Source organism: Schistocerca cancellata, chromosome 6 (genome assembly GCF_023864275.1).
Source record: "Schistocerca cancellata isolate TAMUIC-IGC-003103 chromosome 6, iqSchCanc2.1, whole genome shotgun sequence".
NCBI classification, from domain to species: Eukaryota; Metazoa; Arthropoda; class Insecta; order Orthoptera; family Acrididae; genus Schistocerca; species Schistocerca cancellata.
Window position 1 is genome coordinate 386,848,035 of NC_064631.1, and position 17,427 is coordinate 386,865,461.

General features: G+C 39.6%; 1 protein-coding gene across 1 annotated transcript in view; it reads right to left on the minus strand.

Moving 5' to 3' along the window:
* Window positions 1–17,427, minus strand: part of LOC126088343 (Down syndrome cell adhesion molecule-like protein Dscam2) — an 802,978-nt gene that overhangs the window by 65,048 nt on the left and 720,503 nt on the right. Inside the window, exon 29 of the mRNA XM_049906478.1 lies at window positions 743–1,009. Coding sequence (XP_049762435.1) covers window positions 743–1,009 — 267 coding nt within the window. The remainder of the gene's footprint in view (window positions 1–742; window positions 1,010–17,427) is intronic.

Below are 17,427 nucleotides of genomic sequence, written 5' to 3' on the forward strand. Positions count from 1 at the left end.
GAGAAAATATGAAAGTGAAGGGCAAAATTAAAAATGGAAACACAAGTACCAGAAGTAGTTCAGGGTGTTAGTGAGAGGAGCTAATACTAAGCATTGTCTTGATAATAGCAGAGTTGTTGACAAAAACTCTCGCCTCTTACAACAGGTAAGAGTTATGGATCTGTTCTAGTGCTTGACCCCATAGGGGAGGGAGTACAATGAATTGCCAGAGGTTACAGTTGTGGCACCAAACAGAGAGTAGTACCAAAAGGCCTCGGCCTCATGTTTGCCAAGCATGTACTCAAAAATGAACTCTGAGCCTTGTAACCCCCCTATAAAGCAAGGTCTTCCATTATCCTCACACAATTAGTTTCATGTGTTTGTCCTGTTCCATTCAATATATAACAATAGACCCAAATATTTAATCAAAAGTGTTACTGGAATTGATGTGCATTATCTTGTTTTTATCTTCATTTACGACAAGCAATCACCCCTACAGCAAGCAGTAATTTTGTCTGCCATTCTAAATTCTGGACTTCCTCAGTGATAACACTTTCTGATATAACACTGAAGCAAACATTTTAGAGTGCTGATCATGCTGTCTGATAGAGTATTTTTATAAAATGAGGAAGTGAGTAACTTTATGTACAAATTATATACATATGTAAACTTTCATATGAAATTGAAAACTTTTAAATAATCAATTAAATTCGTTCTTTCCTTCTCTTTGTTTATTAAATAATTCCAATAGGAGGCTTCTAACCATGATGTGGTACTTTAGATGTTCTGCTGTTGGAAGCTGGTATGCGATATTGAACGGGTTTGGACTCATTCCGTCTTGGGCTGCCAGGACCTCCACTGCTGTCTGAGTCCTGATCAGCACCCATGGAACAGCTGCGTGACCTGCTGAATCCTACTGCACTGGAACTGTTGTGGACATGACTTGGAGGTGACTTGGTGCGTCGATGCCCACTGGATGCGACTGCCACAGAGACAGGCAGTGTCTGCTGACTCGAGATGCAAGAGATTTCTGTGCAAAACACGACTTGCTCACTTCATATTATGAACACTTATACTAAACTAATACAATTATTACTTGTATTTCAACTAAAATAGATGATAAAGTTATGTTTGGCAAATGTGATTATATGGTAAACTATATCACTTTTACCATCATGATAAGCTGAATTATTTGTCTTTATTTCTGATCCTACTACTCTGTCAGCTCAGCAAGAAATGAGTATCTAATGAAATCATGAATTTTGTAAGTTTTCTGGTAATTTTTAATTTCTCACCAGATGCACTTGGGCCAAAAACTGCAGAAATAACCAGTAAGTCAAGGTAAACTCAAATTCTAAGCATGTATGTAAAAGGCGAATATGTTTTAATAAAATGAAATATCTATTAAACCCCCAAAGCAAAACTTAATGGTATTACACACAATTAACTGCTTTTTCAAGCAGTTGCCTTAACCCATAGGCTAACTGAACACACTTCCAAAATGACACAAACTTTTATTGCCACTGACATTTCCACCTATATTTTCACACCAGTTTTCAGAAAGCAATTTGATATTCTTTCATCTTCACTGGATTTATTCTCATTAGTCCATTTAACTACAGTGAATTTATTGCAATATGTAGTCAAGTTCACTCACACACACACACACACACACACACACACACACACACACACACACGCAAACGCAACTTCTACACACATGACCACAGTCTCTGGCAGCTGAAGCCAGACTGCAAGCAGCAGCACATGACGGGAGAGAGGCAATTGGGTGGTGCAGGTATGGAGGAAGCTGGGCTGGGGAGGTGAAGGGATAGCAGGATTGAAGTAGGGAATGGAAAGTGGTAAAGTGGTGCTTGTGGGAGCATACTGGGATGAGGTGCAGAGGGGATAGGGCAGCTGTGTGCAGTTGGGTGGTTAGATGGAGGGAGGGGTGGAGGGGGGGGGGGAGGTTTCAGAAAAGTGAGAAGTAAAAAGACTGCAGATGTGTTGGTGGAATGGAGGGTTTTGTAGTGCTGGAAAGGGAATAGGCAAAGGGCTAGATGGGTAAGGACAGTGACTAATGAAGTGGCACCATACAGGGAAGAGGTGGGGGGGGGGGGCATAGGGCAGCTAGGTGCAGTTAGGAGGTTAGACTGAGAGAGAGGGAGAGGTGGGGTTGCTGAAAAGGAGAGAAGTAAGAAGACTGAGGGTGCATTGGTGGAATGGAGGGCTGTGTTGTGCTAGAATGGGAACACAGAAGGGGTGAGATGGGTACAGACAGTGACTAATGCAAGTTCAGCCCGGGAGGATTACAGGAACATCGAATATATTACAAAGGGATTTTCCAACTGTGCAATTCAGAAAAGCTAGTGTTGGTGGGAAGGATCCAAAAAGCACAGTATGTGAAACAGTCATTGAAATGAAGAATGTTGTGTTTGGCAGTGTGCTCAGCAATGGGATTGTCCAGCTGTTTCATTGTCACAGTTTATCGGTGGCCATTCATGTGGACAGACAGCTTGTTGGTTGCCATGCCCATGTAGAATGCAGCACAGTGGTCGCAGTCTAGCTTGTAAATTGCATGACTGGTTTCACAGATAGCCCTGCCTTTGATGGGAGAGGTAATGTTTGTGATTGGACTTGAGTGATGAGAGGATGTATGGGACAGGTCTTGCATTTAGGTATACTACAGGGATATGAGCCATGAGGAAAGTGATTGGGAGCAGGGGTTGTGCAGGGATGGATGAGGATATTGTGTAGGTTTGGTAGGTGGTGGAGTACCACTGTGGAAGGATTGGGGTAGATCATTTCTTATTTCACGGCACAACAAGAGATAGTTGAAACCCTGGTGGAGAAAGTAATTCAGTTGCTCCAGTCCTGGGTGGTACTGAGTCATGAGGGGAATGCTCCTCTGTGGCCAGATGGTGGGGACTTTGGGAGTTGGTGAGTGACTGGGAAGATAAGGCATGGCAGATCTGTTTTTATAAAGGTTGGGAGGGTAATTATGATCTGCGCAGGCCTCAGTGAGGACCCTTAGTATATTTTGACAGGGACTGCTTGTCACTACAGATGTGATGGTTATGAGTGTCTAGGCTGTATGAATAGATGTTCGTGGTATGGCATGGGTGGCAGCTGTCAAAATGGAGGTTTTACTGTTGGTTGTTGGGTTTGATATGGACAGAAGTACTGATGTAGCCATCTTTGTGGTGGAGGTCAACATCAAGGTAGGTGTCTTGCTGGGTTACTTAAAACAAGGTGAAGTGAATGGAGAAGGTGTTGAGGTTCTGGAGGAATGTGGATAGGGTGTCCTCACCCTCAATCCAGATAATGAAGATGTCATCAGTTAACATGAACCAGGTAAGGGGTTTGGGATTCTGAGTGTTTAGGAAGGAGTCCTCTAGATAGTCCATAGGTTGGAATAGGGTAAGTATCATGCAGGTGCTCATAGCTGTACCCATAATTTGTTAGTAGGTAATGCCTTCAAAGGAGAAGTAATTGTGGGTGAGGATATAGTCGGTCATTGTGACTAGGAAGGAGCTTGTTGATCTGGAATCTGTCAGGCATTGGGAAAGTATTAAGGCCATGGGCATTTTGGACGATAGTGTAAAGGGAGGTGGCATCAATAGTGATGAGCAGGGGACCATGTGGTAAAGGAAGTGGAACCATGGAGAGTCAATGGGTATTAGCTGCAACCTACCCTCCTATATTAAAGATACCAACCATTTCCTCCATGAACTCTCCACGGTTCCTCACCCTTTACCATATGGTGCCCTGCACACACTATTGATGCCACCTCCCTTACACTAGCATCCAACATGCCCATGTCCTTAACACTGTTGAACACTACCTTTGCCAATGCCTGTCAGAGTCCAAAGAAACAACTTTCTTCCTAGTCACCATGACCAGCTATATTCTCACCCACAACTACTTCTTTTTTTAAGGGATTACCTACAAACAAATGTGGGGTACAGCTGTGGGCACCTGCAGTACCCCCATCCTGTGCCAACCTATTCATGGGCTATCTAAGGGAATCCTTGCTGAATACCCAGAATCTCAAACCCCTCACCTGGTTCATGCTCATTGAAGACATCCCCATGATCTGGATTGAGGGTGAGGACACCCTATCCACATTCCTCCAGTCCTCAACACCTTCTCCACCATTTACTTCACCTTGTCCTAAGTAACCCAACAAGCCACCTTTATAGATGTTGACTTCCACCTCAAAGATGGATACCTCTGTCCATATCAAACCTACTGTCCAACAGCAATACCTCCTCTTTGGTAGCTGCCACCCATTCAATACAAAGAAGCCACTTCCGTACAGCATAACCACCATGGCCATTGCATCTATGGTGATGAGCAGTCCCTCTCAAAATATACTGAAGATCTCATCGAGGCCTTCACGTACTGCAATTACCCCCCAACCTTGTACAAAAGCAGATCTCCCATGCTTTATATTTCCAGTCACCCACCAACTCCTAAAGTCCCACCATCCAGCCATAGAGGAGCATTTCCCTCATGACTCAGTACCACCCAGGACTGGAGCAACTGAATTACATTCTCCACCAGGGTTATGACTACCTCACATTGTCCCCTGAAATAAGAAATGTCCTTCCCACTACCCTTTCCACACCTTGCCCACAATGGTTTTCCACCGCTCACTGAACTTATATTATATCCTCATCCATTCCTACATAGCCTTTGCTCCCAACCCCTTGCCTCATGGCTCATATCCCTGTAGTAGAACTAGATGAAAGACCTGGCCCATATAACCTCCTACCATTTAAGTCCAGCCACAAACATCACCTACCTGTGAAACCATTCATGTGACGTACAAACTAAACTGCAACCACTGTGCTGTATTCTATGTGGGCATGATAACCAACAAGCTGTCTGTCCACATGTATGGCCATCGACAAACTGTGGCCATGAAACAGCTTGACCATCCCAGTGCTGAGCATGCCACCCAACACGACATTGTTCATATCAATGACTACTTCACAACCTGTGCCATCTGGTTCCTTCCCAATCTGAATTGTGCAGGTGGGAACTCTCCATGCATTATATCCTACATTACTGTAACCCTCCTGCCTTTAAACTTCATTAGTCATTGTTCTTACCCACCTAGCCCCTTCCCTGTTCCAATTTCACCATTACATAGCTCTCCATTCCACCAATGGATCTCTGTCTTTGGCTTCTTTTCTGCAAGCCTCCCTTCCTCCATCTAATCTCCCAGCTGCACCCAGGTGCCCTAGCCCCTCTACACCTTGTCCCTGTATGCTCCCACAAGCAGCATTATCCATCACCTGCCCCTACCCTGCTATCCCTCCCCATTCCTCACCCTGGCCCAGTCTCCTCCTTACCCCCACCACCCTGTTGCCTCTCCTATCGTGCATTACTGCTCACAGTCTGGCTTCAGCTGCCAGAGACTGTGGTCATGTGTGCGAGTTGTGTTTGCATGAGTATGAGTATGTGTGTGTATGTTGTCTAGTTTCGAGGAAGGCCTTGTTGGCCGAAAGCTCACTTCCCAACAGTCTTTTTGTTGTGCCTGTGACTCAGCATTTCTGATATAAACTGTGTAGCAACTATCTTTTTCATAATATTGTTACATTTCGTCTTAGATTTTCCATAGTTTGATACTTGATCTAAACATAGAAGTAAAAAAATTGCGTCTGTACGTCTATCATTTACTTTAAGAGGCACAAAATTGAAACATTCGTTTAAATCATAGGCTATAATTAGGAACAATATCAATAAAAAGACATTGTATTATTTCTTAACCTTGAAGGACAGAAAGTGGAGAAACTTCCCCCCCCCACCCCCCACCCCCCCTCATCTCTGTGGCTAAGTTGTCACTTTTTGTGACACATAGTCCAATGTTAGGTTAAATTCCAGTACTTTAGCTTGCCATTGATCTTCAGTCAGCAGGATAGGGAAAATTTTACCATACAGTTGATCAGCCACAACTGTGTATGCTGAAACCCTCCATTAGATTTAAAAACTATTCATAATATTCCTGTCTGTAGGCCTCTCACATCATCTCTCTGGGGTGTTCAAACAGTGTTTTCAGGGGCTGTAGCTGAGAAACAACATATCCTGAGCTGGGAAACAATGTATTTTCTTCAATGGGCCTTGTTTGGTGCAGTGACCTTGTGTGTGTGTGTGTGTGTGTGTGTGTGTGTGTGTGTGTGTGTGTGTGTGCTTTGATTGGGTTCATAGCACTTTGAAACAAAGGTATATGCTCCTGAAGAAAAAAATCCACAGCTTAAAATGAGAAATTTAGTAACATGGATGGAGTCAAGACATTGTGATATGATCAACTTCAGCTTTGCCATAAGAAAATTTGAACTATTTTCAGTTGCTTAATAAAACTTGAAAATGTTTGGCTTGGTGGCTCCTGTGCTTTGAAGAAAGGATGGAATATTATTTTCTACAACCAGACTGATATTTGTTAATTAGCCATTTGTTTATGGTTTACATGTTTGGTAATGCTTGATTACGTTTTCAAGTCTTCCCTCTGCAGCTACTGAGAACAACATTATATGACTACCTAGAGATAATGGGCTCCTTTATTTGTTCCAGAAGGGTTATCATAATAGCTTCCCACCACGAAACTAAATTTTTCTGAATATGTGTAGGAAGATTTATTTCGATTTTGTGATTAACATCTCATATCATACAGTTTAAGGCCCTGATATAGAAGATCTAGTTTAGAAGAAATGTTTTTTTCCTAACTTGGAACAGAACAAATATCCCATTTGAATACTTGTCAAGGCAAGGCTCAGTTCAGAATCGGTTGGATACTACAGCAATGTAAATAATCCACCAAGCATTTTCAAACTAGCTTTAATATATTTCAATGAACACTGTGAATGTTTATTTATCTTCATTAATGTCTGTGAACAAAGCAGTAATGTGAGCTTCCCTCATTATGTCCTCAGAATGCACCTATCAGGTTACTTTCCAATATACTGTGCTGTACTCTGGGTAACAAAGAAGGCATCAAAGCAGATGACATATACTGGTGTCTGATTTCTATGGCCAAGCACGAGATTCACCTCATACTCCATGCTAAACCGTGATCACAGGTCAGGGGAGACTTACCACACAGGATGAGAAGCTCTGGGTGACTTTCCTGAAATCTACTGATTTTTCTAGACCTCTTCAGTCCTTTTCCTTCACCCCTATACCTTTCCCGTAAACTCTTCTGCCTGAAGAAGGAGGCACTGGTTCCAAAAGCTTGCCAATTACAACTGTCTTTTATGTGTGTGCTCTACTGTCACTTGCTGAGTAGATTTTTTTATATATCCAATTAAATTATTTTGTCAATAATTGATTGTTTTTGTTGTTATGTGATTATTCAGTGATTAGATTAGATTAGATTTACTTTCATTCAAATTGATCCGTAGTGAGGAGGTCCTCCAGGATGTGGAACATGTCAGAAAAACAACAATACATGACAAATATTTACAACTAAAACAAATAAGCTAATGTACCATTCCACAGGTCCCAAGTGGAATGATCGTCATTTTTTAATGAACACTAAGAGTCATTTTACAAATACTAATGCACTGAATTTAAAATAAAAAAGTTTTTTATTTATTTATAAGGTAATAAACATGTAATACAACTACTGTAATACTTATTTACAATAAACACATTACTGCACTGAAATGGTGCAGAAGTTGGATTATACTTACACACACACACACACACACACACACACACACACACACACACACACACAAATTTTCAGTGAACACATTACTGCACTGAAATTGTGCAGAAGTTATGTTGTATTTATATACAAATCAGTTGGTTTTACTAAGAAATTCATCAATGGAGTAGAAGGAGTTGGCCACCAATAAATCCTTTAGGCTTCTCTTAAACTGAATTTCATTGGTTGTTAAGCTTTTTATGGCTTCTGGCAAGTTATTGAAAATGTGTGTTCCTGAATAATGCACACCCTTTTGTACAAGACTAAGTGACTTTAAATCCTTGTGAAGATTATTCTTATTTCTAGTATTAATGCCATGAATTGAGCTGTTGGTTTGAAAAAGTGATATATTTTTAATGACAAATTTCATTAAGGAATAAATATATTGGGAAGCTGTAGTTAGTATCCCTAGTTCCCTAAACAGGCTTCTGCAGGATGTTCTTGAGTTCACACCACATATAATTCTTACTGCACGTTTTAGTGCCCTGAAAACTTTAGCTTGGCTTGATGAATTACCCCAAAAAATAATCCCATATGACATTATGGAATGAAAGTAAGCATAGTATGCCAGCTTTTTCATTTTTGTATCCCCTATGTCTGACAAAATTCACATTGCAAACAGAGATTTGTTAAGACGCTTCAGCAGTTCTGTGGTGTGCTCCTCTCAGTTTAATTTATTATCAAGCTGTAATCCCAAGAATTTAACACTGTCCACTTCTTCTATCTTCTTGTCATCGTATGTTAGACATATACTCTTGGGATACCCCTTACAAGTTCTGAACTGCATGTAGTGTGTTTTTTCAAAGTTTAGTGACAAAGAATTGGCTAGGAACCAGTGATTAATGTCCACAAATATTTTATTGGCTGATCTTTCTAAGACTACACTTGATTTGCTATTTATTGCAATGTTTGTATCATCGGCAAACAAAACAAACTTGGCATCTGGTAATGTTACTGATGAAAGGTCATTGATATACACAAGAAAAAGTAAGGGGCCCAAAATGGAACCTTGTGGGACCCCACATGTAATTAGTTCCCAGTTGGATGATGCCTGATAGCTTGATACATGTCTCTTTCCTAATAACACCCTTTGTTTCCTGCCAGAGATATAAGATTTGAACCATTTTGCAGCATTTCCTGTTACGCTATAATATTCTAGTTTACTTAAAAGGATATTGTGATTTACACAGTCAAATGCCTTTGACAGATCACAAAATATACCAGTTGCCTGCAATTTTTTGTCTAATGAATTAAGCACATTTTCACTGTAAGTGTAGATAGCCTTCTCAATATCAGAACCTTTTAGAAATCCAAACTGTGACTTTGACAGTATGTTATTTGAGATAAGATGGTTATAAAGACGACTGTACATTACTTTTTCGAAAATTTTTGAGAATGCTGGCAACAGTGAAATTGGACGGAAATTTGATGCTATTTCTTTATCTCCCTTCTTAAACAGTGGCTTAACTACAGCATATTTCAGCCATTCAGGAAATATTCCACTGATAAACGACTGGTTACACAGATAGCTTAATATGTTACTTAGCTCAGAATCACATTCTTTAATTAACTTTGTTGATATTTCATCATACCCACTAGATGTTTTTGATTTTAAAGATTTTATGATGGACATTATTTCTGTTGGGGTAGTGAGGGTCAAATTCATATTATGGAAGTTACTTGAAATGTCTGGTCTAAGGTAATCCATAGCAGCATCTACCGAACCTGACAACCCCATCTTTTCAGTAACAGTTATAAAATGTTTGTTAAAAAGTTCTGCAACACTATACACATCTGTCACCAATGTATCATTTACTCTTAATGCTATTTGTTCCTCTTCATGTCTGGTTCTACCAGTCTCCTCCTTCACTATATCCCATATTGTCTTTATTTTGTTATCTGATATGACTATCTTTTCCTTGTAATATATTTGCTTTGACATCCGTATTACAGTCTTTAATATTTTGCAGTATTTCTTATAATGTGCTATATCATCAACATTGGAAATGTTTCGGATTGACAGATACAGTTTTCTTTTTGTTTTACAAGATACTCCTATTCCTTGAGTAATCCATGGCTTCTTTGTAGACTTTGCTCTAACCTTGGTAAGTTTTGGGGGAAAGCAGTGTTCGAATAAGGTAAGCACTTTATGATGTACTGATATTTGCAATCACGTTTTTGGTAGTTTCCTTGAACCTGACATTCTATCAACATGTTCCTGGGAGAATGCAGTATTCCTGATATTTCAATGCTGTCTGGCATCATTAGGAATAATATAGTGAATTTAATTGCTAAAGATTTCATTCTGTTATCACTTCTTTCATTGTTAGGGAATAAAATCTGTCACTAATAAAGTATGGGACTTATTAATAATTTACTAGTTTGTGTTTGTGTAATTATGAGAGTTTAGTATTTATGTACACAGTTGCGTTTTTTTTTTTATGATACAGTGGAGGACTTTGCAATTTCATTTGTTGTAATGCAGCTTCAATTCTTCACCACATCTAGTTATGTGAATTATAAAATGATGCCTTGCTGTGAGATTTATTAAATGTGTAATTATTTATTACTGATCTCTTTTCTTATTTTGTGTTTCTGTACAACAACAACAAAAATCAAACAGTTAATGCCAAGTTATTTTGTTTAATAGCCCAGTAGTCACAGCTCATGTACACCATTTCCCCTCCTCTTCTGAATTTATTTTCTAAGAAAACAGTTAACTTGAATTGTTATGTTACGTGGACGAAAAAGTGCTGATATTAAGAAAGGGTGTTCAGTTAATAAAATTTTTGAATTCACAACCTAGGTTACCTGAAACATTAAACCTTCTGTTCTTTAGAAATTTTTAACATAAGACTCAGAATATGTTTAATACATGGATGTTTCTTCTGAAAACCTTCCTAGTACATCCCAGTTTGGCCATTTATGTGTTTCACATACCAATCGTCATTTCTGAAAAGATGTTGTATATGGGTGGTAGCAACAATGTACATGGGATTGTGGATCTTAATAATTGCCATATTCTTAATAAAAGGCAGTTCCTATCTTAAAGAAGATGTCAACTAAGCAAGAAATAAGCCATGTTCTTACGTTAAACGAATCCTAGAATCCATAAACAATAGACTATTATTAGTTGGAATATTTTATGGTATATTTGAAGTTCTCAACTGTATGAACTGTAATATTTTATTAAGGGGTATAAAGCATTGTGGCTTACAAGGAAAAACAGGAATCTGGCTCAAATCATGTCTCACACATGGAAAACAGAAGACAGTAGTGAAAATTTCAGATTTGGTCACCTCAGATTGATGTGCTAGATTTGCGGAGTACCACATGGTTCCAAGCTTAGTTCTTTACTGTACTTTGGCTTTGTAGATGACTTTTCATGGTACTGAATTTTTATCATCACATAGCACAGTCATTATGATTGGTGAACTACAGTACACTATATAAAGGCCCTTTCTTCAGAGAGGCAGTAGCTGCTTCACATCAAATGGAATCCCACTTAATGCATAAGGAAATAGCTTTTTCTGTTTCATACGACACAATTAAAACAGAAAGCTATGCATATAAAGTTCAATGAAAAAGAAATATTGAAAGTCAAGTCTGTCAGATTCGTATGTCTACATATGAAAAAACAATGAGAACTTGTTGGTTCAACCAGAACTTGTTGGTTAAATTCTTGCTTCATCTAAAGGAATGTGTTCAGAAGGATTTGATATTTAAACTATTGCATACATTTGTGACATGTATATAATGTTAAGTTGCATACTTTTGACTATTTCCATTTGCATATGGCATATGGTATTGCATTTTTGAGAAACAAATCACAAACAAAAATTTAACATGATAGAGTCATTGGAATTTTGATTACTGACCATGCTAGATGCTCTTCCAGGAATTGGCTCAAACTACTGATGAAACTTATCACCTCCTTGGTTTGTTGGCAAGGATCACACTTCCTTGCTTTATTGGCAAGAGTCACACAATTTCGTAAACAAACCATAATCACAATAAAAGAATTAAACTTGATTTATGAACAGAACTAAAAAATCTCAGCAGGAGTGCATTTTTAAAAAAATGAAACACTAAAAGTACAGGTCAAATTTGGGAGTGATTTAACAAACAGGTAAAAATTTTCTTTCTGGTTAAATCTTCATTCTCTTTATAAACCTTTTTTGAAATAGTGAAATGGGTCTTATTCTGTGATTCTGACGGATTTTAGGTGTCATTGTACACTACTGGCCATTAAAATTGCTACACCATGAAGATGACATGCTACAGATGCACAATTTAACTGACCGGAAGAGGATGCCGTGATATGCAAATGATTAGCTTTTCAGAGCATTCACACAAGGTTGGCACCAGTGGCGACACCTACAACGTGCTGACATGAGGAAAGTTTCCAACTGATTTCTCATACACAAACAGCAGTTGACCGGCGTTGCCTGGTGAAACGTTGTTGTGATGCCTCGTGTAAGGAGGAGAAATGCATACCATCACGTTTCCGACTTTGATAAAGGTCGGCTTGTAGCCTATTGCGATTGCGGTTTATCATGTTGCGACATTGCTGCTCGCGTTGGTCGAGATCCAATGACTGTTAGCAGAATATGGAATTGGTGGCTTCAGGAGGGTAATACGGAACACCGTGCTGGATCCCAATGGCCTCGTATCACTAGCAGACGAGATGACAGGCATCTTATCCGCATGGCTGTAATGGATTGTGCAGCCACATCTCGATGCCTGAGTCAACAGATGGGGACGTTTGCAGGACAACAACCATCTGCATGAACAGTTTGACGAAGTTTGCTGCAGCATGGACTATCAGCTCGGAGACCATGGCTGCGGTTACCCTTGACGCTACATCACAGACAGGAGTGCCTGCGATGGTGTACTCAACGACGAACCTGGAACCTGCGTGCATGAATGGCAAAACGTCATTTTCTCAGATGAATCCAGGTTCTGTTTACAGCATCATGATGGTCGCATCCATGCTTGGTGACATCACGGTGAATGCACATTGGAAGCGTGTATTCATCATCGCCATACTGGCGTATTACCCGGCGTGATGGTATGGGGTGCCATTGGTTACACGTCTCAGTCACCTCTTGTTTGCATTGACGGCACTTTGAACAGTGGACATTACATTTCAGATGTGTTACGACCCATGGTTCTACCCTTCATTCGATCCCTGCGAAATCCTACATTTCAGCAAGATAATGCATGACCACATGTTGCACGTCCTGTACGGGCCTTTCTGGATACAGAAAGTGTTCGATTGCTGCACTGGCCAGCACATTCTCCAGATCTATCAGCAACTGAAAACGTCTGGTCAATGGTAGCCGAGCAACTGGCTCGTCACAATATGCGAGTCACTACTCATGGTGAACTATGGTATCGTGTTGAAGCTGCATGGGCAGCTGTACCTGTACACACCATCCAAGCTCTGTTTGACTCAATGCCCCATTATTATGGCCAGAGGTGGCTGTTCTGGGTACTTATTCCTCAGGATCTATGCACCCAAATTGCATGAAAATGTAATCACATGTCAGTTCTGGCACAATATATTTGTCCAATGAATATTCGATTATCATCTGCATTTCTTCTTGGTGTAGCAATTTTAATGGCCAGTAGTGTATAACAGTTTTAATTCGGTTTCCAGCTAATAAACTTGTTTGAAATCCAGGAAAAAGCTCAATGGCTTCTGGTAGGTTTGTCTATGAATGTAGTGAAAAAAATTCAAACTCTTAGGAATTCATATTGCCACCAAACTGAACTGAGAACAACCAAGTCTGCAAAAACACCTCGTGAATATCCCACCTCATATGGACACCGAAAACTAAGAGATGCGGTTATTAGTAATTATCTTTGTATGATGTATTTTTTGGTCTTTCAGTCATATATCTCATATAGCTTACTTATGTGGAGACATTGTCGCCATACCAGTAAAATGTTCTTCTTCTTCTTCTTCTTCTGATTTTGTTTGGACCCTTCAGGATCATGTGTGGCTTGTTTTGCACATCTTCTTTCTTCCCAATACCTCTTCATTCTCTCACTTCTTCTGTTAAGACAACTTTGATTTTTGTGTCCAGCCACCTGTCACCATCCACCAACACTTTATACTTCTCCCTGTCCTGTACTACTGCCTGCACATTCTTTCCTTTTATTCCTACAGCCTTCCAGTCATCTCCGACTTCCTTCACCAGCTAGAATCTATTGCTACTGGTGGTGTAACAGAAGTAACAAAATACTTCAATGATCAGGGACTCAAGGTGAATGTCACCAAATCTCAACTACTGACATTTAAAACAGCCAGTTCTCATCACAACAATATGAATAGTGTGTATAATATCTCTGCAACAGAAAATGGTAACTGTAAATTCCTGGGTGTATATGTTGATGAAAATTTGTGGTGGACATGCCACATTAATTTCGTATGCGGAAAAGTCAGTAGTGCCATATATCTCCTCAGCCAGCTCGCAAAGACAGTTCCTAGCCAAGCACTGAAATGAGTATATTATGGAACACTTTACCCCTTTCTCAATTACGGAACTGAACTATGGGGCTGTGCAGCTGATGTACATTTAAAAAGAATACTACTACTACAGAAAAGAGCAATAAGACTTATACATGGGATGGGACATAGAGATTCATGTCGTGAATTGTTTGTGCAGCACGAATATCTGACAATATATTCTCGGTACATCTTCAAAATAGTTGTATTTTTTATAAGTCAACCAACAGAAGCTATCAAGGGCAGTGATGTGCATGATCACAACGCTAGAAGAAAGTGTAACTATTTCCGTAACAAAACAACATTAAAAATGACTGATAGAAGTCCATATATCAGTGGTTTGATTTGGTATAACAAGCTACCAAACTCTCTAAGAACATACACGGGAAATGTTTTTAAAGCAAAATTAAAATCTTTTCTAATAGAAAAATGTTTATATTCTTTCAATGAATTTTAAGATAGTGATTGTAACATGAGGCATTAGCATGTCAGTTGTAATGTGATAAATGTAAAAAATAGACATAAGAAGCAACAGCTACAGAATATAGTGTATTTTATAAGTATAAATATAACCATAGTATTAAGTCTGACATTTGCAAAAGCCATCATTATGATGGCTCCACGCAAAGAAAATGTAAATAAATAAATGACATGTTGCATTTCATATCTTCTTAGTCAACCTGTACTCATCCATCCTCATGATGTGTCCAAGAAATCATAACCTCTTTTTCCGTACCTCACTTGATATGGGTTCAATATTTTCATACAGTTCCTGTCATGTTCTGTGTATCTAGATATCCCAATGTGTTTTGGTGCCCCATATGTCTCTCAAAAGTTTCCACTCCTCTCTCTCTTTTGCTGAGTGTGATCATTTCTGATGCGTACAGAGCAGAATTTCTTACAGTTGCTATGTAATGTCACAATTTGGCATTCCATGACAGATTTTTCGTGCCATATGTCGTTTTCACCGCATACTGAAGCTTTTGCAGAAGCTTGCCCTATCTACTATGCTACTGTAGTTCTGTATGCCACCAGTTATCTTCTCCCCCAAATAACCAAAACTGTTGATTTTCTCAACCTCTCGGCCATCTATCTTCCAGTCAGACTCATTGTTGAATGTCTTGGTCTTCAATCTGACCTTTTCTGCTGTTTTGGTTAGATTTTTTAGTGCTGTCTTTGCCTCTTCTTCTGTCTCATTTAAGAGTGCTATGTCATCTGCGAATGCCAGGCAATCCACTGTTGCATTACATTTGACCTTGTACCCTATTTGCACACCTTTGATCTTCATGTTGCAATTTATTTGTCTCCACTGTTTTACTGCTTTGTGCAAAACCAGGTTAAATAAAATTGGTGACAGTCCATCCCCTTGCCAGACTCCTGTTTTTATTTCAAAGCTGTCTGACAGTGTACTGCGATGCCTGATCCTGGCAGTAGAGTTGCTTAATATTTCCTTTATTATTACATGTGTTGTAGCACCCAGTCCTCTATCTTCTAGTACATCAAGCAGAGTATTTCTGTCAACTGAATTGTAGGCCTTTTGGAAGTCCACAAATGTCGCTATTTTCTTTTTTCCTTTCCTGTGTCTGTGTTCTGTTATCCTTTTGATTCCAAATATCTGTTCTGTACAGTTACTCTCTTTATTAAAGCTACACTGGTACTGTCCTATTGTCAGCCCCTGTAGTTCTTCAACTCTCTTCAGCAAGATTGTCGACAAAACCTTGTACCCTATGTTTAAGAGAGAGACGCTCCTGTAGTAATCCAGTACTTCCTTGTCCCATTTCTTGTGTAGTGGTATTATAATGGCTTCTTTCCAGTCTATGGGTATTTTCTTATTTTTCCAGATATCCATTATTATATTGTACATACTTCTTTCTATTTCAGGCCCACCCCACTTGATCTCTTCAGCACAGATACCATTATTGCATGATGCCCTGTTGTTTTTGAGATTTTTAATTGCCTCTGCTACTTCTGCCTTGGTGGGTGCATTGTCTAAACTATCCTGACTTTTGTCCCTAGAGCATAAGTGTGTCCACATACCTAGCCATTTCCTCACACATCTCTTTCTCACCAGTGTTTATTGTATCATGTTGTCCTATTATGAAGAATTCTTTTGTCTCAAAACCTTTAGTTCTGCTCTTCATTTCCCTGAAAAAGACTCATGATTTGCTTCTTTAAGTTTATCATTTCTCTTGGCATTTCTGATTGTTTTGCTAGCAATTTTTCTCGAACTCTGGAATTTTAACCAGTCTTCTTGCTTTTTACAGGATTGCCATTTCATCCATGCTTTCCTCCTGGTCTCGACTGCATTCTCACATTCATCCGTCCACCACTCATGCTTCCTTTCCTTGTTGTTAGTAGCCAATCGCACTGCATCTTCTTCCATCATATCTCTCACTCTCTTCCAATCACTCTGAACTACCATTCTCTTTGCATGCTCTATTCTGTATTTTTTCAGAAGATCTAGGTCACTTTCGTGAGTGTTTATGGTCCTATGTTTCCTTGCTCTGTTGGGTATCCATATGCATTTTTATTTTGACAAGGTAGTGATCTGATTACATCCTGCTAGTTTTCCTCACTTTCATGTTCATAATCTCTGTGTGATTCTTGTCATGGACTGCTACATGGTCTAGCTCAGGGCTTCACAACATATGTGCTCGCGGAGCAAGCTGTGAGCAGCAAGGCACGAGCACAGAGCAGCGCGAGCACGCCAGCCCCACAACCGGACCAGAGCGGAGAGTGGGGAGAGTCACGTGGGGCACACAACAGCTGCCGCCAGTCAATGTAAATCCACGGCCACCTGCAGGGATATCACTCATGAATTATTACTGCGACAAATGAAACAAATAAAGGAGAATGTACTCGTGCCACATAATTTTATTAGCTTAGTGTATGCCTCTACATTCATATTAATTTGTGAACTGTTACACAATAAAAGGTGTCACTGAAGTGCGGGGTTCTCGGTTATCTTGTACTTTTTGCCCTTTACAATTGCGTCTATGTTCGGAGTAATTGTTCTTGTGCATTGTAGGCTCAGCGTGCCATTTAAATTTCGATCAGACAATGAATTTCTCAGGCGCGTCTTGTTACATTTCATTGCAGAGAACAGTTGTTCACAAACATACGTGGAACTGATCATTGATATTATTGTAGCCGCCAGTTTGTGCAAACGAGGAAATCTATCCTGAGGGAAGCCTCTGTAGAATTCCAAAATGTTTTTCTT